The sequence below is a fragment of the Spea bombifrons genome, chromosome 1 (assembly GCF_027358695.1).
Source record: "Spea bombifrons isolate aSpeBom1 chromosome 1, aSpeBom1.2.pri, whole genome shotgun sequence".
Taxonomy (NCBI): Eukaryota; Metazoa; Chordata; class Amphibia; order Anura; family Pelobatidae; genus Spea; species Spea bombifrons.
The window spans coordinates 154,892,371-154,918,632 of NC_071087.1; the positions used below are offsets into that span (position 1 = coordinate 154,892,371).

Consider the following 26,262-nt stretch of genomic DNA (forward strand, 5'->3'; position numbering starts at 1 on the left):
CATCGTATCTGCTGTTAAAATCTGCTTGTTAAACCCTATTTTTTTATGTTTGGCAGCTAGAGAACAATATTTTATTGCTATACACTGTGTAAAGCATTATCGTTAAGACCCATCGAGTCTCTGTTTTATTTTTCATTCTTTTATAACATAGTAATGCTCTCTATCGATAATTATCGGTCTATCGCAGTATCTTATATTCTGAATACGTCTGGGTCGCTGTTGCTGTGATCCGAGCCGGCTTGAACTATTCATTGTCATGAAAGTTAAGTTGTCATGAAAACAGTCGTGTAACCGATTTAATTTTTTGCAGCATACAAGTTTTAGCAAAACTTTTCTTCTAAAGGAATATAATTTAAAAATTAAATTTATATATTGGCTCTATTAACGCAAAGTTTGAAATCTTTGTAAATATTGTATTATAAAAAGGCATTTTACGTTGCATTAAATGTAGGTTCTTTTAATTCATATCTGTTGCAATATAATTGGCCAGATGATGAGCATTGGGGTAGATAAGACTTTGATCCACATTGTCCTAGTGGAGATATGATGTCATTTATCACTGTGCTTGTGTCATCTTGACATCCGAGAACCTTGTATTGATAAAAATGTTAGCTGATCAAATGTATATATTGATTGAGCTTATATGATATAGGTAAACTCTGACCGGCCAGCGGGGGGGCTGGGTTTGGGGTTCCAGGGCAAGATGGAAGTCCAGCTGATGGTTTATTTCCCTCTCCTCTCATCCTCCTGCATCTGCTGCCATAAAACCAAGAAAACACCTAAATATAGAGCGAAAATAAGACTATTGATGGTCATGCATGGTCTGTGTACCTTTGGCCAAAGTATCAGGTAATCATTGGCCTATGCTAACTAAATGCAGGTACAGTCCTGGATGACGGATACAACTTCCTACTGGGACGGATCCTTGCAGTCTAGAACTATATAAATAACTGAGTATTAAATAAGGGCATGTGACTGATTTTCAGGGCTTTTCAGTTATCGTTTTTGCTCCGCTTTACTAGAACGTAGTAAGGTTCCTCCAGGATTTCCCCCGGGACTCGCGGTTTAGCAGCTACCAACCGCCTCTGATGCCTCTTCTGTCCGGACATGCGCTTCGGTCCTGCCCTGTGCTTTGGTTCAGCCATCGGGAGTAAGAGCGATGGGTTGATAATCTAGAATGGGTGATTGGAATACCCGGACTGCGTTTAAAGCTAGTTACATGTCTTTAACACACGTTCTTCCTTTAAAAGGTGATTTTACACCGGAAAGTCAATCGCTTTTCACTTAAGTGCGACAATCCGTCCGTAGGTAACACGTCCATGTGCCAAGTTTTAGCCAAAAAAGGCCTCGGGGCCAGGGACCGCAGCGTATGTGAAGATCGTTGTGAACGGTCTATATGTTTTATTGGCCATAAAGATGAAAAGAAAAGGGCCATAAGATGTTTGCACCTCCCTCCCTTCTGCTCCGTCTGGCGTTGCAATATGGCACTTTTCACTTTCAATTGCTCAGGACGTTGCTAGCGCTGGAAGAGTAAAGTGCAGTCCGTTTAAAAAAAAAAAAAAAAAAAATGGTTGTTTCCAGGTAACAAAACTACCAAAAAAAAAAAAAGGTTTTGTTCTAAAATAAGTCTGCCTTGTTCTTACTTTGACGATCCAAGAAAAACAGGGTTTTGGTATAAAGAGCATTTCTGACGCAAAGTGGGAAAATTGGTTGCCGTGGTAACTGCACCACATTGTAGCAGATTTGGTCTATGGAATAACCTTGTAATATTTCCTGCATATAAATAACAATCGCCCCATCTATATTAGAGGCAATATATTTATTAGATCAATTTCTAAAGCTTTGGCCAATATTCTGAATTCTACACATCTTTTTTTTGTTAACATATTTAGAAATGTAATTGATTCAGTAACCACAGGCTTGTATCGTTGCGAGAACCGAAAGGCATTTTTGTGTATTTTTACTTTATGGCAATTTTGTTATTAAAATCTATAAATATTTCCGATGCTCTTTTTCTCCGATTGCTTTGCTGGAAAGGGAGGGTTGGGTTGTTTGTCAAAGGGGAAAAAATTATCCTCCAAAGAACGGAATGTAAATTAGTTTCTCGCATGAATATGCTGCTGGTTGTAGGGGTTAAATAACTCGCAGATACTATATAAAAACACCTATATGAGGTATAAACACAGGGAATTCACGCCAGAATGACCATATATTGCTTTGCCCGTTTCGTCCTGACACGGTTGTATTGCTAACATTTGCCAATTTCATCCATTGACACAAATGTCAGGAGGAGGCACCCCAGCGAAGAAAGTAAAAAACAGAGCGCTCCGAATTTCCTTTTGCATTTTGTTTTTCGCTCTCTTTCAATGTCTCCCTACCTTCTCCGACTGTTTTTGTGTCCCTGTCTTCTTTCCCGCAGCTCCACTTCTTCTCTTGCCTCTTCTTCTTTCTTCTTCTTCTTTCTCCTTCTTCTTTGTGAACCAGGCCTGTCTCGCAGTTAGAGGAACAGGGGAGAGTCTGTCCCCGTGCATCTGTCGTTTAATGGAAGTCCAGAAAGGCCAGAATAATGAAGATGGATTTGCAGAGAATAGGTGGAGAAACACTTCTCTGCCCTTTTGCTCCTGGAAGCCTGGTTCATGCAGACGAAGAAAGAAGACAGGAGAGCAAGGAGAGGGAAAGGAGACGTGACACGGGAGCAGTCAGTGGAGAAGTTGGGAGGGAGACAATGAGAGAGAGAGAGAGAGAGCACTTAAATGCGAGTGAGAAAGTGAATGAGTGTTAATTACAATGAAAAAAGCCCTCCTAATTTTGCTCCGAACAGAAAGGGCAGGAAATAAAATTCTATCCGAATTGTTTCTGGTCCGTTTGCACAAGTCTATTGCTATCCATGTTGCTGAATCGGTTTGACTGCGCTGTCTTTAAGGCTTATCACTGGGTGCCATAAATGTATGAATTATAATAACGGACAGCTATCCTCCCAATCGTCTTCAGGTGGCCCTGGAGGATCTCTCACAATTTAAGCAATGACAGGTCACCGGTTCACCAGCAGGCATTTATCCCTACCGGTGCAAAAAGACGATGATGAGGGAGAAACGTCCGGTGTTTTTTTTTGTGCCGTATTCCCTATATCCTGAAGGGGTTAAATGAAAATGACCAAATTACAGGTGGTGTCTTCTTAGACCCTCCTCATACACTTGCGTCCAGCAATTATCATACAGCTCGGTAGATGTGTTCAGACGAACACAGCAAATGCCGAAAGGGGCAAATGTAATTGGGGGAGACTCTGCGGAGTAACACGGGCACTAACAGCCCCTGCGCTCCCCAAAAATCTAATCTCCTGTATACAGCATCTGTAATATTCTTACAGAGCATTCAAAGGGTGTTTAATATACCGCCGGGTCATATTCTGAGCAAATTTTCTGCAAGACGTTACCATCTAGGTCCAAACCATGATGAATACAGGGTGAGGGGCCACGGGTTTGTGTTATACCATTGGCAGGGTTCAGGACTATGGGAAGATTAGGGTAGGGGGAAGGAGTGAAATAATTATATAATTATAAAGAAGCGATGAGCGCTGCGAGAGACTGAATACCTGGGCTGTTAGGGCAGGAGGCCGCTGGCGTCTGTAACCGGTCTGGGGGAATAAAGAGCCGATTCATACGATCGCTGCGGTAAAAATATCCATTTCCGAGGCGGGCTTACCAGTAAAAAGAAAAATACACCCGTTCCTGAATTCATGATGATTATATTTATTTTGTAGTTTAAACTAAACACATTTTATAGATTAAGAAGCTGTTGCTGCTGGCGGAGGGCGAGAGGCTTACAATAAATCACTAGACTTTATAAATACCGCGTAAAATAGGGCCGTCGTCTAAAAAAATTACTTTGCACTTTTTAGGTGATTTTCGGAAGCCTTTTATCCATAAACAGATTCCCCAGGAACTGCTTCACAATAATAAGAGAATGAAACATTAACCCGCATTTTAAAAATAAGAAAAAAAATACTAAAAAATATCTATCCAATTAAATGAGAGACAAAGCGGGTGAGAAACCCGCTGCTCGCATTTTGGTTCTGAAACCTGAACGCGCTTTATTGTTTCAGATTGTGTTACTTATCGGTTTATAAAGAGCCGTCATATTACACAGGTACGAGGAGGAGCTTACAATCTAGAAGACGTTTATCATAGCTGCCAATGGTTCTGAAATGTATCAGGACAGTCCCAACATGATAGAGAACAGATAGCAGACATACATGTATGTGATATCGCACGTCTGCAATAGATTGTAAGATCACAAGAGCAGGACTCTGTAACAGTATGAATGTGTGTTATTGTCGGTCTAATATATTGTGATGTTGTATGTTCTTTTTAACTCCCCGCTATAGTATCTGCAGGTGCTCTTTAAACAAAATGTCACGTAATGACTGTTCTACAGCACCGTGTCGCATTTTATTCATTATTATCATTAACTTTTATTTATTAAGCGCCAACAAATTACGCATCGCTGTACAATTTAAATGCGGCAATTAACACACACATAACAAATATACATTAATACAGACACAGCAGGAGTTGAGAACCCGGCCCTTGAGCTGCCATCTAGCCGTATGGCGGCTGCGCTCGTGAGCTCGCAATCTAATAATTATAGTGACAGCGAACGCTACATGGGATTGTAACCAGCAGTTAGCTCCCAAGCTGCTGTCGGATTGCAACTCTCATGGTCATTAGACAGTCAGCCAGGGGTTAGCTAAGGATCTTGGGAGTTGTAGTCCAGTAGCCAGTGGACGCCTCCTGCTGTATGATCCAAAATTAAAATTAAATATTTTATTTCCATTTTTCTTGCCTCCACGGGTTATATCCAAGCACTACGTGGTGCGCCAACCGGAGGTTCCTGCGAGATCCTGCAGGAAAATGACTCTTTGTAGGTCAGACGCTCGCAGCGATCAGCCTGTCCTCGTTTAAACCTACATAACACAAAGCCGGGTTCTTTCCCAGGACTATGGGGGGGGGGGGTAAGCTGCGTGCTTCTACACTCCCTGCATGCTGCTTTCACATCTTTTAGCAGCAGCTATGGGGGAAACGCGAAGCTGCATCTGCGGAGGTATCTGTACGAAGTACGAAGGGGTAAATGTGTTAATAAGCGGCAAAGCCCTAATAATAATTTCCAGGGCTGTAAAGAAATGAGTGCTCTTCATTTAGTTAAAAAATAAAATCCAGGTGGCCGCTCAGGTGGAGCTGCTGAGTTCTAGACTGAACGTTCTAGGCGGGTTCTTAACGCGAAACGCTGGACCCCTGCAAGCTGCGCCGTAGGGCTGCCCATTCCCCTCCCCGCGCCATTATGAACGCGTGCAACCGGTCCTCGCTAATGTGCCGATATATTAACCCTTTCAGGACCTTTTGTTTTTACCATGTTTGTTAACCCCTTAATGACAAAGCCCGTACATGTACGGGCTCAAAATGCATTGTTTTCAATGGGTTTAGGGACCGCCCATTGTCCTTAAAGGGTTAAACCAAGATCTCCCATTTCCATATCTGATGCATCCACAGAAATGATACATAGGTTTGTTTAGGACAAGTTTTTAACACGAATGCATAACCTAATAATTAGTAATAATATGTAAAAAACAAAATACAGTATGAATGTATCCTAAAAGTCACATTAATGTGTATAGAAGCAGCAGGAATTCGGGGGACGGGCTGATTTGATTATGTAACTTTTTAGGTGTCACAAAATCACATAAAATGTCTTGTACAGCCCCGCCTCTTGCCACGCCTCTAACCACACCCTCTCTGGTCGTTGCACAGTATGACAGTCACACAGTTAATATATAATCTGTACCATTTAAAACAATAAAGTTAATTTTATTACAGACTGAAAATGCCTCAAACTGATGATTCCGCATTATTCTTTTCATAATCTGCAAAGCCTTAAGATGAAAGTATAAATAGTGCAAGCCGGTGTGAATGTGACGTAGGCAGCCATGCTGGTTATTTGTATAATTGTAGCGCTGTATAGAGCAGCAGCGGTATGGATTCAGGAGCCTGGAAATCGCCATCTCCCTGACACTGAGGCGAGCATCTCCCAAGCAAAACATGCACATGGACGCTCTCCCTCCTTCCGCCTCTTCTGGGTACTTCACATCCGGTTTAGGCTGCGCCTCTTATCGAGTCTACAACGTAGACGTATAAACGATAGAGAGCAACCAACGCGCGTACAACAGCCCTGCGTTCAACGGAACCGCGTCAGCCGTAATATCTAGTACACTTGCGTTAATGTGTTTTGTGTCTCTGGTGCTTTGAAGCCAGTAGCCCGTGCCACATCTCTCGGTGACGTCAGCGGCTACCGCCATCTTGGCTGGGGTCTGTACAGCTGCCCGCTCCTGGCAGAGGTAAGGCAGCGGCGGACAGGGAGCCGCGGCCTGATGAGACTTGTTTGGGGTGAGAGATAGCCCTCCCCGCCTGCTGCACGGTGTTCCCGGCTGCTCCACGACCCCCGCTGTAGGCTGCCCAGTTCTGTCCCCTCACTCCCTCCGCAAACAGCAGCATGACGTCCCTGACCCAGCGCAGCTCCGGGCTGGTCCAGCGCCGCACCGAGGCCTCCCGCAGCGAGCGGGACAGGGCGGAACACGGGGACGATGAGGACCGAGACCGTGACGAGCAGGACGAAGACGACAAGGCCGGGGACAAGGAGGCCAGACTCACCCTGATGGAGGAGGTGCTACTGCTGGGGCTGAAGGACAGGGAGGTGAGTGTCCCGCTTAGTGCAAGGGGGAGGCGGGTGCGAGCTCTCCCACTACCCGAAACAAAGCATCGGGGCTGGGATGGTAACTGATCCGGCTCCTCGCGCGGTCCTTAATAGGGCCCTATGTGTTTGTAGCTTATTAGGTTACCTGCAGTCGGTGTGCACAGCTCGGTGGCAGCACCCTACACCCTCCGTGGCCTAATCCCCTGGCAGCTCTGTGGCTAACCAGAAACTACATCTCCCATAAGTCACACACATTTGGGAGGTGTACTGGGGATCATGGGAATCGTAGTCCCACAGCAGCTAGAGGAATAGCATTTGCTACCCCTGGCATGGTAAACTTTGCAGGTAATCTCGGTGATTAGTATGTAAGACTGTGCGGTGACTTATTGGACCGGGGGGGGGGCTGGGGTGCTGAAGTAAGTTATCAGCAGAGACTGAGGGGGCTCACCATCTACAGCTTGGGGGAGAAGTGAGAGGGAATGTGAGGGAAACGTTTAAATACTTAAAGGGATTTCATAAAGTGCCGGAGGGTTAGAACAAGAGGCCATAATCTAAAACTAGAGGGAATGTAAGGAAGCTTTACTTGGTGCCTGCATATACTTTCTTGAAAGGGTGGTAGATGCATAGAACAGCCTCCCAGGGTACCACTACAAGCTACCACAGACAGGGGATTTAAGACGAGACCAATGACTGATTAAGGTCCAAGTCTTACATGAGGATAGAATGGGTCTGATCTGCCGTCAGATTCCTTTTCTATTGGTAAGTTGGGTGTTTGGACGTGATAGCTGTCTATAGACCTGACTTTCAGAACGGTTGCTTCGTTGCCGCTTGGAGGGGGTTATTCTCCCCCTGGGGCAGTGCCGTTTGGATCAGTGGTCCGAGCCAAAATGTGCACGTTAATAGTTCTATACTGTCTGTACATTTACCGCTCCTGACACTCTGCCATTGGGTCTGTTGGAAAGTTGTGGTCTTTATGCTCAAACTTTGCTATGTGAAGGGCCAGCACGGGCAGCCTGTATAACGTATGACTTAGGAGGAGCTGCACTTATTTCATTATACATCATACAGGGCTGGCACAGCTCATCCTGCAGAAGCTCGCTCATAATGGAGTGAAGGCAAGGAGCTGAAACCCCCAACTCTGTTTTTAGTGAATCACCCCTTATTTGTTTTGTCACCTGCTTATTAATCCACAGATCCTCTGTCTCATAAAGACATCCGGATATTCAGCCCGTCGTTCTTTTAGACGTATCAGTTTGTTATACTCTGTTATACTCTGTTTGTTATATGTAGCCAACATATTAAGCAAAAAATGTTGTGATTTTGCCCTAAGTTGAGGGGTTACTCATGCTGGTGAGTGTTCATTACAGGAAGCACCATGTTAAATGGTTGCCATGGGTTACAAAGATTTAACGTTGCTTACTTGGCGCCATATTGCACCTTCTTGCTGGTGGTGGCCCTTAAGTCTTTTTGTATATACGTTCATGTGGTGTTGCCGGGCGGGGTAATAGTTTTGGTATAAAAGAGACTGTTTTCTGTTACACTTTATCCATCTCATTATTTTTATGTAGCGCCATCATATTCCGCAGTGCTGTACAATATCTTGGCTAAAACCAGCATGTTGGACGCTCCCTGAGCCGACGGCTCTTGTTTTCCTTTCCAGTCCCTTCAAAGCCTGCCTGAAAATCCGTTAAGTGGAGCGATTGCAGCACGTTAACGAAGCGAATGTGATATATACACCGCGGTAAACGTCCCGCGAGCCTGGTTACTTTGTGTCTGTAACACATTGTTAATAAAGTTCCTGCTGTTCATTGATAGGTTTTCTCGTCCTCCCACCTGTCCCATCGGCCCTTGCCATCGCTTTCTAGTGTCGTTATCTGAACCCTAACCAGCATCTTCAATCTTTCTCCTCTGCTGTATTCCCATCCTGCTGTCATCTCTCTCATCATAAAGAATCTTTCCCTTGATCGCACTTCGCCAACAAAGTACCGTCCAGTTCCCTTCTCTCCTTGGCATCCAAACGGCTGGAACTACTAACTTATAACCAATTAACTAATTTCCTCTCTTCAGACTCTCTGCCTGACCCCCTACAATCTGGTTTCTGTCCACAGCACTCACTCAAGTTACCATGTCCTCGCCTCTAAAACAAAAGTCCACTTCTCAATACGTATTCTCGTGGACCTCTCTGCAGCCTTTGACACAGTTGACCTCCCCTTCAACAAACATGGCGATGGCATCCGTGAGACGGCTCTTTCCTGGTTTAAATATTACTTCTGACCGTACCTATAGTGTCTTAGTCATTGGAACGTGCTCCTCTCCCCTACCGCTGTCTGTTCAGGGCTCAGTTCTTGGGCCGCTGCCTGCAGTTCCTGACATCTCTATCACAACACCACCAACCAACAACTTCTTCTTCTCTCACATCCAGTCCCTCACCAAATCCTGCCGCCTTTACCTGATTGTAGCCAGAGCCAATGTATTTTTTGCAACAATACATGGACTGTGTAAGGATGTTTGACACTATTTGCAGCAGATGTATAGTGCGTATGTCTTTGATCCAGCCTGTGCCCTCTTCTGATCTCCAAGAGGCTTTCAAGGTATGTGAATTAACTTTGCAAATAGACCATCACAATAACAAACAAACAAAAAAAAAAGTTACTATTCGAAACCTTTTGGGCCTCGTCTATTGCTTACACCCATAGGGCAATAACCAAAGGATGTAAAGGTATGATGGAGGTCTTTAAAGGGTACCTAGCATAGGAGAGCAAAGTGATAGTAATTTGGTGACATGTCTAGTGGTTTTACACTAGCAGACAGGGTGGCCCCGGTCGCTGGGCCACCAGATGTCTTCAGTCCTTCTTGCCGTTCGTGGCTGTTAGTCTGGAGTTTTTTGTCAGTCTGGTAGGAGACGGTCCTTAGGTTGCGGCTGCGCACGATCTTCACTTTTTTTATAGGTTTGTATAAGTGTGCTGACGTCACTGGAGTGTGATGCAGTATTTCTGCCTGTTACAGAAATGCTTTTTGACTTCCTTTTGTAATCAACGATACAGCTTTCTTCCTACTGCATCCTCATCTCCTTGACTAGGTGTCCATGTTAGATTTTGTCCATGCCATGATTCCTGCTCTGGAGTTTTTCTCCTCCAGGGAAAGGATGCCTTTCCAGCGGTTTCGGACCCAGATTCAGCAGATTTGTCCTTATCCGGAGAAGGGAAAGTTCAAGATGAACCCTTTTTTACCAGCCGAAAAAGTAGACCACCAGTTTCTACCATCAGTTTAGAGGATGGCCTCCTGTTCTGGCAATGTTAGACCAAAACTGCTTTCCTGTGCATGAGACTTTGTCCAAGCTTCTCAGAGCAATGAAAACATCCTGGGAAATGACTGTCAACATCTAGGAGAGTGTGTCGTTTCTACCCCTTTCCGGAGGCAACACGGACTTGTGGGCCATCCCTAATGTTTACCCAGCTGTGGCCAAGGCCACTAGCAGGACTTCCTGTTGAGAATGGTGCCTTCTATAGTTTTAGTCTCTTGAGCATAAACATGGAGGATAGAGCGTAGTACATTATCTATCAGACAAGAAGATTCAGTGTTTTTTATGGAGATCTTGGTTGTCTTCTCCATGGATGCAAGCCATCCAGCTGTGGATATACGCTTCTAGGAAGCTCAGTCCAAGGTCTCTGGAGCATGTCAGAAGCTTGCAGACACAGCTACCTAGAACTTCTAGACCTGATGGCTTCCTGATTCAACAGGATGTTCGTTTTGTTCCACTGCTTCCAGTAGGAGATCCAGTGGCTCTGGAGGAAGGTCTTCTGTATATTTTTTCCACCTCTTCCCCTCCTGTCTAAGGTGGTCCTGATAAGAATGTCGGTGGCCGAGCCCTTCAGACTACCAGACAGAAGAGTTCTAAGGGTCCACTCTTCCATCCCAACTCAAGTTACCTGAGATAGATGGGTTGGATGATGGAGATGATTCATAGTCTTTCTTCTAGTGTGGTTAAGACCTTTCTACAGAATTCTAAATACCCCAAAGTTTGGAGGATCTTTTCTTCATGGTTTTCAGGGAAAAGGTTTCTGCCGACATTGGCCAGTTTTTGGGTTTTCTCCAGGAAGGGTTTTCTAAAGCTCTTTATTATGTTGTAAATATATCAGTTGAGAGCTACCTGGGGAATTTGTGTGAGGGAAACTAAAGTAGCTTGTGTTCCATCTGCAACTTTGCATAGTGAACAGATTCACGAAGGTGAAAAGCTGGTGTGCTTGGTTCCTTTATTGAGTTGACTCATTCTGTCTGTTTAGGAGCCTTCCGTGCTATGAATGTGTGTTACTGTCAAGGCTGCATGGAGTCTGGATGTTGCGCCCCAGTGCCTCGATGTTGACATGGCTCCCCAAGTTTGTGCAACAGATTGGTCCTCATCATCCGCTTACGATATGAGAGCAGCCATCTCCTTTGTGGCATATACAGCAAGGGGCATCCTGGTCAGACTAAGATCCCCCACCCCATTTGTCTCCATTGCACAGAACATGCCGGCTCTTAAGCTTTACTTCTAGTTTAATTAATCTTTTATTTCTTTAGAACTTTGTGTACGTTTTAGAATGTTTGGCAGAAAACCGCATGCATCAGAACTCAGACTCCCATTTCCTATATTGATGGGAGAGGATATTTGATGAGTTTCTTCTATATTGTAGGTCTTAGAGTAATTGTGTGGTAGTCTCTACATGGCTTTGTTGACTTGCATGATGGCAAAGGGTGCCATTGGGTACAATGCATTGGCATGTAAAGGGACTGCTTAAGTGAAGCAGAGAGCTTCTTCTCTGACCCCTGGGACAATAAATTAACCCCTTCTTTACTCTGGGTGTTGTGCCCAAACACCTGAGATGTTTTACACGATTTCCTTAACCATGATTCTCCTTTTTAATTTTTTTTGTGCACCCGTGTCTTTTGATACCCTTGTTAGTTGTGTAGTCCAACATTTAGTATGTGTAATACAAATATTTGTAAAAGAAACATCTTTTCTAATATTTTACTATGAAAATGGACCCCAAACCAGTTCAGTGATCAAGATACCACTCAAGGTTTTTGTGTTTGTTTTTTTTTGGACGTTACGGGGAACATTCCTGTACACTTTTCCAAACTTGAAAATGTTTAATTTTATTTCTGTCTGTCTCCTTTGGGACAAGCCGGAGTATTTCGCTAGGAGCGCGTCATGCAACCAGTTGCTCACCATTCCGTGGCAAAGGGAGCTGTAACGTTGATTTTTGTTTTCCCAGCCAACCTCTCCGTTTTTAGGATTGTTTGCATAGATTACATGTAACTGCAGAGAAATCAACCTAAAAATGTATTGAGCTGCATCTCTGGATTACAGGGATACCCCACGCGTAGGCTTCCGTATATATTTTTGAAATCTATAGGACGAGCTACATGACACGCTCGCTGCGCAACAGCACACAGAAAATAAAGGGTTAAATGGTGATGTACTATGCAAACACAGTTTAGCTAACAAAATATATATATTTTCACCAGTATGTCTGCCTTCTCTTGTCCACCTGCTGTTGTGAGACACGACCCCCATAACACTTATCAGCTTGGCTGAAGGTGATCGGAGTTGCAATCCACAAAAGCGGGTGTATGAGATAAGCAAAACCAAACGTGGGGGTGTGGAATTCTTTCTTGGGTGTTCACTTGATGCCTGCCGATGTCTTAGTACCGCTATTCCGGCCCTCATTACACCCGCGCCGGCTGTGCTGCCGTTGCTCCGTCGGAATCGGTAAAAGGCGGCTTGGGTTCTCACGACCTCCTCTCGCCTTTGATGTTTAGTACGCGTCGGGCTCCTGGCTTTGCAGGAAACGGCTGAAAACAAAGCCCTTTGTGCGGATTCTTTCAACAGGTTCTGCTACACGAGTCTGTCTTCAGAAGGATATAAAAGCACAAAGCAGCCACACGGGGACATCTCATACAGAATTTATAATCCTGCAATCCTGTAACACATACGACCCAGCCCCCCCCCCCGGTGCTTTAAAAAAACACAAACAAACCCATTGCAGGCAGAACATTTTTTTTTTTTTTTTTTTGGGGTGGCTCATAAAAGGTCTAGTTTTTTTATATACTTTCAGAAACATCCCTGCCTATAATAAAACATTCTCTCCTAAAAAAAAATCTAATCATCAACTTGCTTTGATAAGTAGAATTCTGCGCTTCTCTCCCAATATGTATAACTTTTTTTTGTAATATGTAATCAATTTAACAGAGTGCCGGATTAGGGTGACCTCTTGTTTTAACATTATAATATAGGGTCAGATGTTTAGAAGTAATTTAAGTAACTTTTCTGAGAGCGTGGTAGATAAGTGGTAGAGGGTAATACAGTGAGGGAATTTGAAACATGCGTGTCTTTTGTTTGCGTTTTCTCTGCTTGTTTGTGTTTCGTATGAATGGTTAGATTGTCAAACATGACTTTCCAGATGAAATCCTAACTTGTTTCCTTTCAGGGCTACACCTCCTTCTGGAACGATTGTATCTCGGCCGGCTTACGTGGCTGTATGCTGATTGAACTGGCGTTCAGGGGACGAATTACACTCGAAGCCGGAGGGATGAGGCGTAAAAGCCTCCTGACAAGAAAGGTAAGGAAGCTGCAGCGGCCAGCGTCCACAGAGTAACAGCAGATTTCACCGACATCAAAGGGACCTTTCACTGCCCCGGCTACCAGCCGCCTCCTCGTCTCACGATTCTCAACAATATATAGTTTCCCCTCTGATCCCCCATTTTCTGGTCGGTGCTCAGCAGCAGGGAAGTAAATAATGTTAAATATATATTTGTGGCACAATAATTTGCACCCTTTTAGTCAATAATTTGCACTGCCTCGCTTTGCCGAGATAAGAGCTCTGTGTCTTCTCCTATAATGCCTGATGAGGTTGGAGAATACTCGGGAAAGGGATCTCGGGCCGTTCCTCTGTACAGTTTTTGAGGCGGATGCTGGTGGACGATCCTCCTCAGGTCACCTCGCTGGTTTTGTATGGGGTTCAAGTCAGGGGACTGGGATGGCAGTGCTAGAACCTTGATTTTGTGGTCAGTTAACCATTTTTGCGTTGATTTTGGATCATTGTCCTGCTGCAAGATCCAACCACGGCCCATTTTATGCTTTCTGGCAGAGACAGTCGGGTGTTCACGTAATATTTTTTGATATTTGTAGAGTCCATGATGCCGTGAACCCTAACAAAATGTCCAGGTCCTGTGGCAGAAAAACAGCCCCAAAACATTAAAGATCCACCGCCGTATTTAACCGTGGGCATGAGGTGCTTTTCCATATGGCTACCTCTCTGTGTGTGCATCAAACCCACCTCTGGTGTTTATAGCCAAAAAGTGTCTGCAAACTGAAGATGGTTGAGTTTGTTTTTTGGATGAGAGTAGACTCTTTTTTCTTTAATTCTTTACAAACAACGTGTGGTGATGTAGGTGACGTCGGATTGTAGTTTTGGAGGCTTTCTGACCCCAAGATGCAACTAACTTCTGCAATTCTCCAGCGTAGGTCCTTGGAGATGTTCTGGCCGCTCGAACCATCCTCTTCACAGTGCGTATAACAGACACGCGTCCTCTTCCAGGCTGATTCAGAACATTTCCAGTTGACTGGAATGTGTAAATTATTACCCTGATGGTGGAAATGGGCATTTTCAATGCATTTGCTATTTTCTTATAGCCACTCCCAATTTTGTGAAGCTCAACAACATTTTGCCGCACATCACAGCTATATTCCTTGGCCTTACCCATTGCGATGAATGGCTAAGGGCATTTGGCCTGTGTGTTACCTCATATTTATATCCTCCGTGAAACAGGAAGTCATGTCTGAACAATTTCCTGTCCCTAATCACCCAGGTGTACCACAGAATGTAAAATACCAATAGGAATATACTTTCAGGTATATTTTTATCATATGAATTCATAGGGGTGCCAATAACTGCTTATACTTCGAGGGTGCTGATATTACTGTGTGTGTGTGTGTGATATATATATTATACAGAATGTTAAATCATGTAAGTATATGGTAGCCGTTATATGCCCTGTAATGCATATGATAGCTGCAGAATCCCCCATATGCATTCGGCTGAGGCTTGGCTCGGCAGACACTGCTAGCCGGAGTCTGACCCCGGAGCGTATATGTGCTGAAAGTGTCACGGAAATGTTAATTTTCATGAAATCGGCAGCGTTCCGTTACCGGGCCACCCCGTCTCGCCCACCCCGTGATTCACCCTTCGTTTTTTTTCTTCTTGTGGCTGGAATTAATGTTTTGTAGCTAAGTAACAAACTAAATATAAGAATATTGCCAGCTCATGGCCCTTGTCTCCCCAGGTGTTCATTTAAATAGTCCTGGCCGGACTGTCTCCAGTCTTTACAGTCCAGATGGATTAGTTTAGGAAAGAGGATACGGAGGATCTGTAGGGATTCGTAGAACAGACTAGCGAGTTGGCTGTAAAATGTTGGAGCCGAGAATAAATGTGTAAAGTAATCAGTTACCGCTGTGTGTCTAGAGCTGTAAACATGTGGACGGCAAAGACTATTTCAAATAAGATGTCGCCCATCGCACTCGTCGGTGTATTCCGGTTATATTCCTTAACGTAATCCTATAATAAATGTGAAACCGCAATTCTCCGTACCACACACGAGACACGCATTGTGCCGCGAACGCATATAGCCAATGCTGTCACCGCACACATGTGAACTTAAGCCGTTTCTGTTCATACAAGGGATCTATATATATCGTTTTTTTTTTAATGGGGGAAAAAACATAATAACAAAAGGGATTTCTAACCATCAGTTAGTGTTAAACTTGGGTCAGTGAACACAATGTGTCATTGGAACACAGGAGTGATGGGAGTGATAAAGGGCCATTGGAACATGGGAGTGATAAAGGGCCATTGGAACACAGGAGTGATGGGAGTGATAAAGGGCCACTGTACACCTATGAAGAGATTCCCTTTAAAATCGGCAGTTTCCAGCTACAATAGTCATTTACAATATTAACCCCATCTGTGCTGGATTTCTGACCCATTTAATGGACATTTTTTTTAATGCTTTCTTAAAAAAAACCTTGTAAGTGACCCTACATTTTTTTTGAATGGTAGCGTATGGGTAATAAAATGTCTTCCTCGCATATGTTCTTTAACACAGCATTTTTCCCAAAACCACCCCCTGCATATCTGTTTTACAGACAGAAGTTTCACTTTTGGCCTCCTGCGTCCGCCATAAAAATGCAAAAACTTCTTGTGTCTTTTTGACTGAAGTGACGCCACAACATATTTTACTAACCAGAAACGTATCCTGTTACTTTACGTGCTGAATGCCGCTAACATGTTTCTCTCTCTCCACCATTTAGGTTATCTGCAAATCCGATGCCCCCACCGGTGACGTTATGCTTGACGAAGCCTTAAAACATATAAAAGAAACCCCTACCCCGGAAACTGTGCAGAGCTGGATCGAACTTCTAAGTGGTGCGTGAATAAGATTCCTTGCGTTTCAGCTGTGCTGGTTGGGTGTAACAAGGAGTCTTTGTCTATCGGAATATATTGGGAATGTTATGTTAGTAATTAGTGTAGATTTCAGTTTTGGGTATTTATTTTTTTCTAGCGGATAAATGTAAAAACATACTAAGACTTCACCTTTTTTGTTTGTCATGATGCATTTTAATTATTTTTTTTTGTGTTCTTTAGATTTAAAAAATTTTTTTTTATTTTTTTCAGGTGAGACATGGAACCCTCTAAAACTCCACTTCCAATTACGAAATGTCCGTGAGCGGCTGGCTAAAAACCTTGTGGAAAAAGGCGTCCTCACTACGGAGAAACAAAACTTCCTGCTGTTTGACATGACCACCCACCCGCTCACCAACAACACCATCAAGCAGCGTCTCATCAAGAAGGTGCAGGAGGCCGTTCTTGACAAGTGGGTGAAGGATCCCCACCGCATGGACAAGCGTCTGCTGGCCCTTATCTACCTTGCCCACTCCTCCGACGTCATAGAGAACGCCTTCGCACCGCTCTTGGATGACCAATACGACTTGGGTATGAAAAGAGTGCGGCAGCTGCTCGACTTAGACCCCGAGGTCGAGTCTACGAAACCCAATGCCAACGAAATCCTCTGGGCTGTGGTGTCCACCTTTACAAAGTAAAACCCGCTCGTGGTCCAGGGTGTTCATCGTACGTGAATCTGCTCGGCATTCTCGGTCATTTGTATTTTGCTTGTGTTGCGTCGGCTAAGAAGTCATCGGTTTCCGTCTGTCTGCAGGATTCTGCTGGAACGATGCGACCTTCCCGTCGAAAGAGTTCTTTTTGCCATATTGGCACTTCACTACTCCTAAAACTCGTTACCTGGAAACCATTTTTTTTCCTCTCTAACTACTGGAAGGGTTCATTTTAAACAACTGGCAGCAAAGCTTTGGCCCACGCAACGCAGGAGTTGCTCGCCGTGAGTTTCTTCACCAACGCTCGAGAGGTTCTAGGTCAAAGTGAAACGCGTCACGGAAAAGCCTTTCAATCACCAAAGTCTAAATACGTGTCTTTATTTTTCCATTTCTTCCTTAGCGCTTTCTAGAATAGTTTTAACACTTTTGGGCTGCTCCATAAACTTTCCTTTTCCCCCCTTTTCTTTTACCCAATATCTCCTGCCACGGCCGTAACAAAAAATAAACGAAGTGTCCGCGTTGGCCATTTTTAAACCTTTAATGTATTCGCACAGAGTAGAGAACATGCAGTGGTTTTTGGAAGCTTGGGATTAGGAATCATTCCATAATGTAAATAGTTTCAGTTGTATAGTAAAACCTTTTCCTTCCCTTGTTTTAAGTGTTTTTTGTGTTTGTTTTTTTTTTATTTTTGTTTTTTTTTTGTTTTTCCCTTTTGTCCAACCAGAGTCAGAATTACATTTCAGCCTTATTTCATGGGCTCCAAAACATACAACGAACCGTAAAGCCAACGAGTAACTCATGATTTTTTGGTTTTTTTTTTATTTTCGTTTTGCGTGAGGTTTCTGTGAACGGTAAATCTCGCGCTCCGTTTTAAATTCTATGTACTTGCGTAACTTAATGTTGCTGTAAATCTCTGTCCTGTCTGTTTGGGCTTAAACACAATCCAGTTGTCTATCCTGAGATGTTGCATGCGCGTTTCCAGAAAAAAAAAAAAAAAAACTGCAAATCAACCAATTACAGCTTTTCTGTAGGTCAAAAACCTAAACTTTTTTTTATGTATATGATTATGCAGATTAGCACATTAACGTTTAGGCTCGGTTGTCCGCATTCACTTGTTAGCTCTGTCCCACGGCTTGATTTTATTTAATTTTTGTTTTCCTGGTTCAGCCTGTAAATAAACCATTCGATATTCATCATCTCCTTTTAGTACGGGGGGGACTTGCATTGGAGCCGTTTTGTAGGATCGTGAAGCACAGGACGGGATGTTAGGGGGGCTTTCTAAATGACGGGAAATGTTTTTGTTAGTACATTCAGAGCAAGATGGTAAGTAACTATTGTTGCAGTTATCGGATTCCCCCTTACCTGTATACTAGCTTTTTATTATACGGTTAAATAAACTATGATCTTTAAAGTGCCTGAAACCGACAAACCCGAGTCATTTGTACATGTGCTTTAATCTGTATGAGTTAAACTAGTTGAAAGGTTATTGAATAAGGTGCATAACCCCCCCATTACTACTCTTGGTGTCGAAGTGATGAGGTGGTGGTGGGTTGGATGAGGGTCATGTGGAAGAAACTGCGCCGGGGGCTCTGGGAATTCCCGGGTATGTACGTTTCACATTGTACAGGTACGCACAACACACCCAAACTGTAACTTTTACGGGTGCCTTCAATTTAATGATCCAGATTATATATATAAAGATTAAATGTGCCGGCCGACCCATGACCCGCCACTCATTGTACACGGTGGGAAGAAGCTTGATCTGTAGGGTCGGACGGCCATTCTATAATCGATCAGCTATATCGAGGTTGAAAGGGGGCAGTTCTGCTTCGCTGTTGCCTTTCGTTCCGTAAAATGCATGTTTTCCCCTCGCGCATTGTGTATTCTCTCTGGCCGTGGCTCTTAGTCTATGTGCAAACAGCGCTTGCTTGGTGCTTTTCTTCCCGAGCGGCACAGTTTGAACACCAACCCTCATAATGTCACCACGGTGCTGTACATCAAGTAAAAAGGTTCCTCACCGCGTGGATCCTTTGAAGACTGGAAAGAATGTACATGTTCCCTTAACAATCTGTTCATTATTCATATTGCAGATCGTTCTGTTGGCACATAGTCCTTTTCCAGACCTTTTTCCCTAATTTAGATTTTATGCTCCCCCCGCTATTAGAACAATATTCTTAGGAACAAACGATATGCCTCCCGATTGAAATACACACAATGGGAACTAAATCCAAGAATGCTTGGAATTACATGTAATATCTTCCTTATCGCATAAACACACACACACACACATATATATATATATATATATATATATATATATATATATATATATATATATATATATATAACTGGTACTAGATTTGAATTATATAAACAATGTAGTTTTTGTGGCCGGAGCCTATTTAGCTCAAAAAGAAGAGTGTGATGATCTAGGGCCTGTTCTGTGTTTTTCAGAGGTCATGTGGTAGAATTATTAGCGGAAGGGGGATGTAGATATTTATCAATATAAACATTGTCCTTTTTAGATTATGCCGCACTAAGGCATAGCAACATGCGACTGGGGAAAGTGTACTGTATTTGTGCGTTCTACCATTATATATTCATATAAATAATGTCGCCTTCATGTGATTGATAAAAATAACAAGCTGTTGTAATGCTGCATCGGGAAAACCAGTAGAAAATATCTGTAACCTTCTGATATATGGAAGATCTGTGATGAGAGAGAGAGCCTTACTTGTATGTAATGGAGTTCATAACATGCACTTTACGCTTATTTAGTTTTTTTAGGCTAGGAATTGGTATCAGATTATTTCTGATAGATCGGGTATTTTGCTGTTCGTTATTTTGTGTGATATGATTACAGGCAGCTGCATATTAGCCGTTTGAGCTCTCGTTCCGTTATCTTAATGCCTTTATGAAGGGACGGACTTCGTTAGCATTACCATAAAGCATCCGCTCGGTGTGGTGCTTGAACAGTAAAAGTTGCCCACAATATAACATGACTGACAGCACTGGCGGCCTCCATATGTGCAGCGTTTATTGGAACAAAATGACATAAAATTAGATTTTTGATAATGTTAACCTACATTACTGTATACGGCACTGGATTTTATGCCCAAGTAAAAAAAATAAAAGTTTGCCCATTAAAGACCTTTTAAAGCCTAAAATGGTTACAGATTATTTAATTCAAAAAGTGGAATTCTTTCCGTGTTCTTTGGCTACGCAGCGCTTCTTTGTCCTGTGGCTGGCGCACCTTTCCTGAACGCTGTGGCCACAAGTTCTGGTTAGAGGAAAACACAGCCCAGCTTCTTCTAAACGGTGGGTGAAGTTCAAATTACTGATCCTGAAAGTTATCATTTTAACCAATACCTCCATCTCTTTTCTAAACGGTTTGGATAAAAGCCTGCGGCTGGTATTTTCTGTAGCCGGTGAGGTCTTCGTGTTCCTCTTGGTGGGAACCGCCCCCCCCCTTTCATTTTCCACGTTTACCGCCACCATGTTAGTTTATTCTGTATTCGGTTTGAACAACAAATACGCACCGTTCCTGTTCGTTCTCATGTTGTCCCGAATACAAATTCACAAGTCTAGTAGGCGCTATGTATTCCGGTAGGTAGTGTTGCATCCACCAAACCCAGATTCAGCCATCAGACACGTGAGAAGCTTGTAGAGATGCGGGATCCATCACTCCAGAGAACGATGCGATTTACGCCGTTCCAGCCGACGCTTAGTATCGTGGATATCGATCTTTGACCTCTGTGCAGCTGCTCGGCGATGGAAGGCCATATCATGAGGCTCCCGACACACAGTCCTTGTGCTGATCTCCCTTCTAGAGACGTGGGGCACTGTAGTGAATTATGCTACAGCGGACAAGCGATTGTTACGCTATACAAGCTCCAGCACTCGGCAGCCCTTCTCTGTGAGTGTGAGTGTCTACTGCATCGTGGCTGAGCTATTATTACTCCTAGCTGCTTCCGCATCACAATAATAGCCCTGACAGGGGACCGGGGCAGAAAACTCACAAACTGACTTGTGGAAAGGTGGCATCCTATGACAGCGCCATGTTTAAAGCCCCTGAGCTCTTCGGTACGACCCGTTCTGCTGCCGATGTCTAAGAAGACGGCTGCCTGTGTGCTGATTTTATACACCTGTTAGCAACAGGTGCTGCTGAATCCTCTACGCTCAGTAATTAGGAGGGATGTCCACATACTTTTGTTCCTATAGTTCATATATTTCTTGTCCGTATTTGTAGTTTGGCATTCGTTGTCCGTATTTAGAGTAGTGAGCAGCAAATTTTAATACTTGGGAAAATTGACGTCTAATTAAATGACTTTTTATGACATTCAGTCAGTGGTGCCTTTAACTTGGATGCTGCACTTGGCCCGACCCAGGGCAGCCACCGGATCCCTCCCCGCGCTCAGCGTCCTCAAAACATGGTTATTGTGCGATGGTTTTGTAGCACGGAGATGCTGGATCGCCCTAAATATGTCACTGAACTCAGTGTTTAAACTATGTATCCACACTGGTCCTCCGGCGTGTTAATAGACCAAAGAGCACCAGTAGGCTCCAGTATATAATAATAACCCCCATCCTGGAGTCTGATTTATAATTCAAGATTCAATAAGAAGGACTCCCCCTGTAAATCACCAAATGTATTTATACCCGTTTTGGCCAGGAGGGGGCAGTGTCACACAAGATAATTCCACAAGTGCCAAAGCCAGCGTCTGCATCTATATAATTCATAAAACACAATTAGAATATTGTTATAAATACACGCATATTACATTTTGTTTTTGTATCACATCATAGTGAATCAGCTCTTAAAGCGACAGTCTAGTGTCCCAGGCAGCCTCGTCAACAAACCATGGACAGTGAAGCACTTTGCATTCACTAAAGCTGGAAAGAAATGAATAAAATCAATTATTTACATTTCGGGGAAGCTGCTCCATTGGCAGGAAATCACCCTCATTTAAATGAATGGGAGAGCTTTCTGTGCATGCGTAGTAGGGTCTTCCAACATTAACCATGTGTTGTACAGGCTTTGCTCAGGCCCTTCTGGCAGGAGAAGCCACTCTTCGGCACACTCCTGGGTTGATCAATAAACCAGTAAACCCACCAAGAGGATAGAAAGCACTCTAGAATCAGACAAGAGTCACTTTCTTTGACATCTTTACTGGACCAGCAGGGCCACTTTCCGCATATATTTATATATATATATATGTACATATGTCGCTGAGGGTAGCTGTGGCGCAGTATATACCGGTAATAGAATAGTTATAATGAACAGAGGACTTATTCTCTAATAGAATGGACATATTGGCAGGAACATTCTATAAGCTGCTATGGTGTTTGGACCAGTTTATAGATTTGAAGATACTCATCTGGGTTGGTTCTTCGCAATTTCCAGAGAAATTGGAGAGTTATATGTTTAGCCCTCCTGCAACCTGTTACATTTTAGTGAATACATCTTGTGCTATTGGTACATCACCAGTGAGTTATAAAATCATGATCAGATGTTCCTTATCTCTGCTCTCAGAGCTGGCTTTGCCTTTTGGAGACCCCCCCCCCCCCGACACCCTATGATTTACTGCGGGGTGTAGAGAAGAGGCGCATTATGTGACCCGCTGGGGGCCTCCGGCACCGGATCCACCGCAGAAAATATCTAGCAGCGTGGCAGTCCTCCACGAAGTTGGGGGGGGGTAGTGTCAGCGTTGGCAGGGCCGGCCTGCCAACATCTTCCATGTTAAATAAAGTTGTTTTTTTTTTACTTTATTTAACAGGGAGGATTTTAAATAAAGTTAAACCAAACAAACAAACCCGATGTTTTAACTTGAGACGCTTTACGATAGACGCGCGCTGATCGCGGTACCTCCGCACACAGTGTGACGGTTTAACAAAATCCGTTATGTCTCTAGTTTTCAGAACCCGTTAAAAAAAAAGACATTTTACCGGTGAGCATCATCCTCTCTCCGCTTATACACTTAACAGAAACCCGGTAATAAACACACAACAGCCGGGAATTCAAAAAACTATTTATTACACAAAAATACACATTACAATCTTTAATACAGTTTTGGCTATTTATCTGCCTCGTGGGAGATTGTTTCTTTGCTTTCCAGCAGGCTGATCTCCAGCAACTCTCATGTCTTATGATGTCATAGTTCTGACACACAGACACTCCTGCACACAGACACGGCGACAGCTCTCAGTAACAAACATACCCTATTTATCTTCCAGAGAAAACATATATGTAGCTCTCTCTAACACATGTATTACTGATCTTTGGGCAAAACACAAATATTAACAATCACACCAATAACACGCAGCTCCTCAAACATGGAGACATACAGAGGAAGAGCGTAGCGGATGCTGAAAAACCTAAAACGACTGAAAACATCCTGATTTGGGCAACAAATGGGTAAAAGCCTAATAATAACTAGCCTTTTTTTTCTCAGGTTCAGGGAGTGTTAGGTAAGAATACCTTTTGCTTGTTTCCGGTGGGCCAATTTAAATTCAGAAATTAAATTCGTTGTCAGAAGCCCACATTTCCTCTCACGCACCCTCTCTCATGTAATGTTAAAATCGGTTATATTTTTAGCCAGTATCCCGATTAGTTGAGATGAAATCACCCTATTTTCCAAATTGGAACACTTTCCTGAACCAGAATTTGAATATATTGCTTAAGACTAGAGAGTTGAAACCGTATCTAGCATCGAGGCATTAGTTTTATACTAAGTGAGTACATTTTTAATACTAGCGATATCCAGCTATATATGGGGCCATCTGTCACATCTCTAGTTTGTATTTTTGGGTAATGAGAGCACGGACCAACCTGCTAGCATTATAATATTTTATATCACGCTTTTCTACCTAATAAAATACATTTAGAGAATGCTGTTTGTAATAGTTTTAATCAGGGTTTAGAAACAAGAGATCATCTGAATAAGATATGTCAATTTTGGGAGAATATTGGCTTTAATAGAATTTATTTTTCCTCACCGTTAATCTCCAGCGTTTTCCACTCTTTCAGATTGTTATTAGTTTGTTGTAGTTGTGGTAGGAAGTTATCCTCCGCCACTTATTTAACATATTTATTCCTAGGTGTTTAATGTCATCTTTAGCCCCTTATTTAACATATTTATTCCTAGGTGTTTAATGTCATCTTTAGCCCGGGTGAAAACAAAGTTTGTTTATCAATTTGCATTTCACATGGTTTGGAATGTTTTTCTAAATGGAGCTTGTATTCTGAATATATGGCGTATTCGTCTATAGCTTTCACTATTTCTTATACCGAGATCTCCAGATTTTCCTTGGCGATTTTCCTTGGCGTATATCATCGGCATAAAGGCTCCCCGTGTGCAGTAGGGAAGCATTTAATGCTCGCGTTTTCTCTATTTAAGATGGCCAAGGGTCCCAATGAGAGAATATATAAGAGTGGTGATGAGGAGAAACCTGTTCCCGTTACTGTAGCAGTAGGGATAGTATATAAAGCCTATAGCGTCTATCATTCTAACATTAAATCCAAAGGTTTCTAGAGATTTTAAGAAGAGATTCCATCTGAATCTGCCAAAGGCTAAAGTCTAATGTGTCTAATACTCTTCTATTATTTACCAAAACCTACTTGGTTTGCAGGAATCAACGACTGAACTATAATTTTCATCCCATTTTTATCTTTAAACTATTCCTCGGTGAAGTATTGATAGGAGATTGTACGGAGTTTGCTGAAATTTTCAAAAACGTAAGCCAATTTTATCAGGGTTCATAACTTTTTTATCAGTATCTATAATTTTAGTGATTAACCTCTTTGCTGTTTTCTTTTTGAAGTTTATTTGTGATTAATTTATTGGCCTTATTCCCTTTATAGCAACACTTGCTTTTAGAAAATGTCAGTATGATGGTGCTATATAAATCAAAAATAATAATACACATTATACAGTGCCGAAGAATATGATGATGAAATATAAATCAATAATAATAATAACACATTGTACAATGCAGTGGTATATGATGGCGCTATATAAATCAATACTAATAATGATAACACATTGTACAGCGCTGCGGAATATGTTGGCGCTATATTAATCAATAATAATAACACATTTTACAGTGCTGCAGAATAGGATGGCACTATATGAATAATAATAACACACATTGTACAGTGTTGTGGAATATGATGGTATGGATATATAACTATTAATAATAACACATTCTTCAGCGCTGCAGAGTAGGATGAAGATATAAGAAATAATAACACGCAGTGTACAGCGCTAAGGAATGTGGTGGCTCTATATAAATCAATAATAATAATAACACACATTATACAGCGCTGCAGAATATGTTGACTTTATATAAATAATAATAATAATAGTAACAGATATTGTACAAGGTAAGGTAGGTGACAGAATCCAAGGAGTCGCCGGGTCTGGGGCACAGGAATCAAGGTAGGTGATCAGAGTCCAAGGAGTCTGCGGGTCTGGCGCACAGGAATCAAGGTAGGTGACAGAATCCAAGGAGTCGGCGAGTCTGGCGCCCAGGAATCAAGGTAGGTGAGCAGAGTCCAAGGAGTCGGAGGATCTGGCGCAAAGGAATCAAAGTAGGTGAGCAGAATCCAGGGTCTGGAGCACAGCTACCAAGGTAGGTGAGCAGAGTCCAAGGAGTCGGCTCACAGGAATCAAGGTAGGTGAGCAGAGTCCAAGGAGTCGGCATGTCTGGTGCACAGGAAACAAGGTAGTCGAGCAGAGTCCAAGGGTCTGGCGCACAGGAATCAAGGTAGGTGAGCAGAGTCCAAGGTGTCGGGGGGTTTGGCGCACAAGAATCAAGGTAGGTGAGCAGAATCCAAGGAGTCGGCACACAGGAATCAAGATAGCTGAGCAGAGTCCAAGGAGTCAGTGGGTCTGCCGCACAGGAATCAAGGTAGGTGACAGAATCCAAGGAGTCGGCAGTCTGGCACACAGGAATCAAGGTATGTGAGCAGAGTCCAAGGAGTCGGCGGGCCTAGCGCACAGGAATCAAGGTAGGTGAAGAGAATCCAAGGAGTCGGCGGGTCTGGCGCACAGGAATCAAGGTAGGTGAGCAGAATCCAGGGTCTGGAGCACAGCTACCAAGGTAGGTGAGAAGAGTCCAATGAGTCGGCGCACAGGAAACAAGGTAGTCGAGCAGAGTCCAAGGGTCTGGCGCCCAGGAATCAGAGTAGATGAGCAGAGTCCAAGGAGTCGACACACAGGAATTAAGGTAGGTGACAGAATCCAAGGAGTTGGCGGGTCTGGCGCACAGGAATCAAGGAAGGTGAGCAGAGTCCAAGGAGTAGACGGGCCTGGTGCACAAGAATCAAGGTAGGTGACAGAATGCAAGGAGTTGGCGCATCTGGCGCA

At 43.2% G+C, this 26,262-nt stretch overlaps 1 protein-coding gene across 1 annotated transcript; it reads left to right on the forward strand.

Annotated features, from left to right (window-relative positions):
- Nucleotides 1–6,104: 6,104 nt before the first annotated feature.
- GOLPH3 (golgi phosphoprotein 3) lies at nt 6,105–17,400 on the forward strand. Its single transcript, XM_053448157.1, has 4 exons — nt 6,105–6,744; nt 13,215–13,346; nt 16,094–16,208; nt 16,458–17,400. The coding sequence occupies exons 1-4, from the start codon at nt 6,544–6,546 to the stop codon at nt 16,880–16,882; spliced, it is 873 nt and encodes a 290-aa protein (XP_053304132.1). The 5' UTR covers nt 6,105–6,543; the 3' UTR covers nt 16,883–17,400.
- Nucleotides 17,401–26,262: the final 8,862 nt, after the last annotated feature.

Excerpts from the sequence above, each read along its gene's own strand:
- GOLPH3 (XM_053448157.1), top strand. The coding sequence starts at position 6,544 with ATGACGTCCCTGACCCAGCGCAGCTCCGGGCTGGTCCAGCGCCGCACC. Across the intron at positions 13,347-16,093 it reads AAAGCCTCCTGACAAGAAAG|GTTATCTGCAAATCCGATGC; the intron begins GTAAGGAAGCTG and ends TCCACCATTTAG. Across the intron at positions 16,209-16,457 it reads CTGGATCGAACTTCTAAGTG|GTGAGACATGGAACCCTCTA; the intron begins GTGCGTGAATAA and ends TATTTTTTTCAG.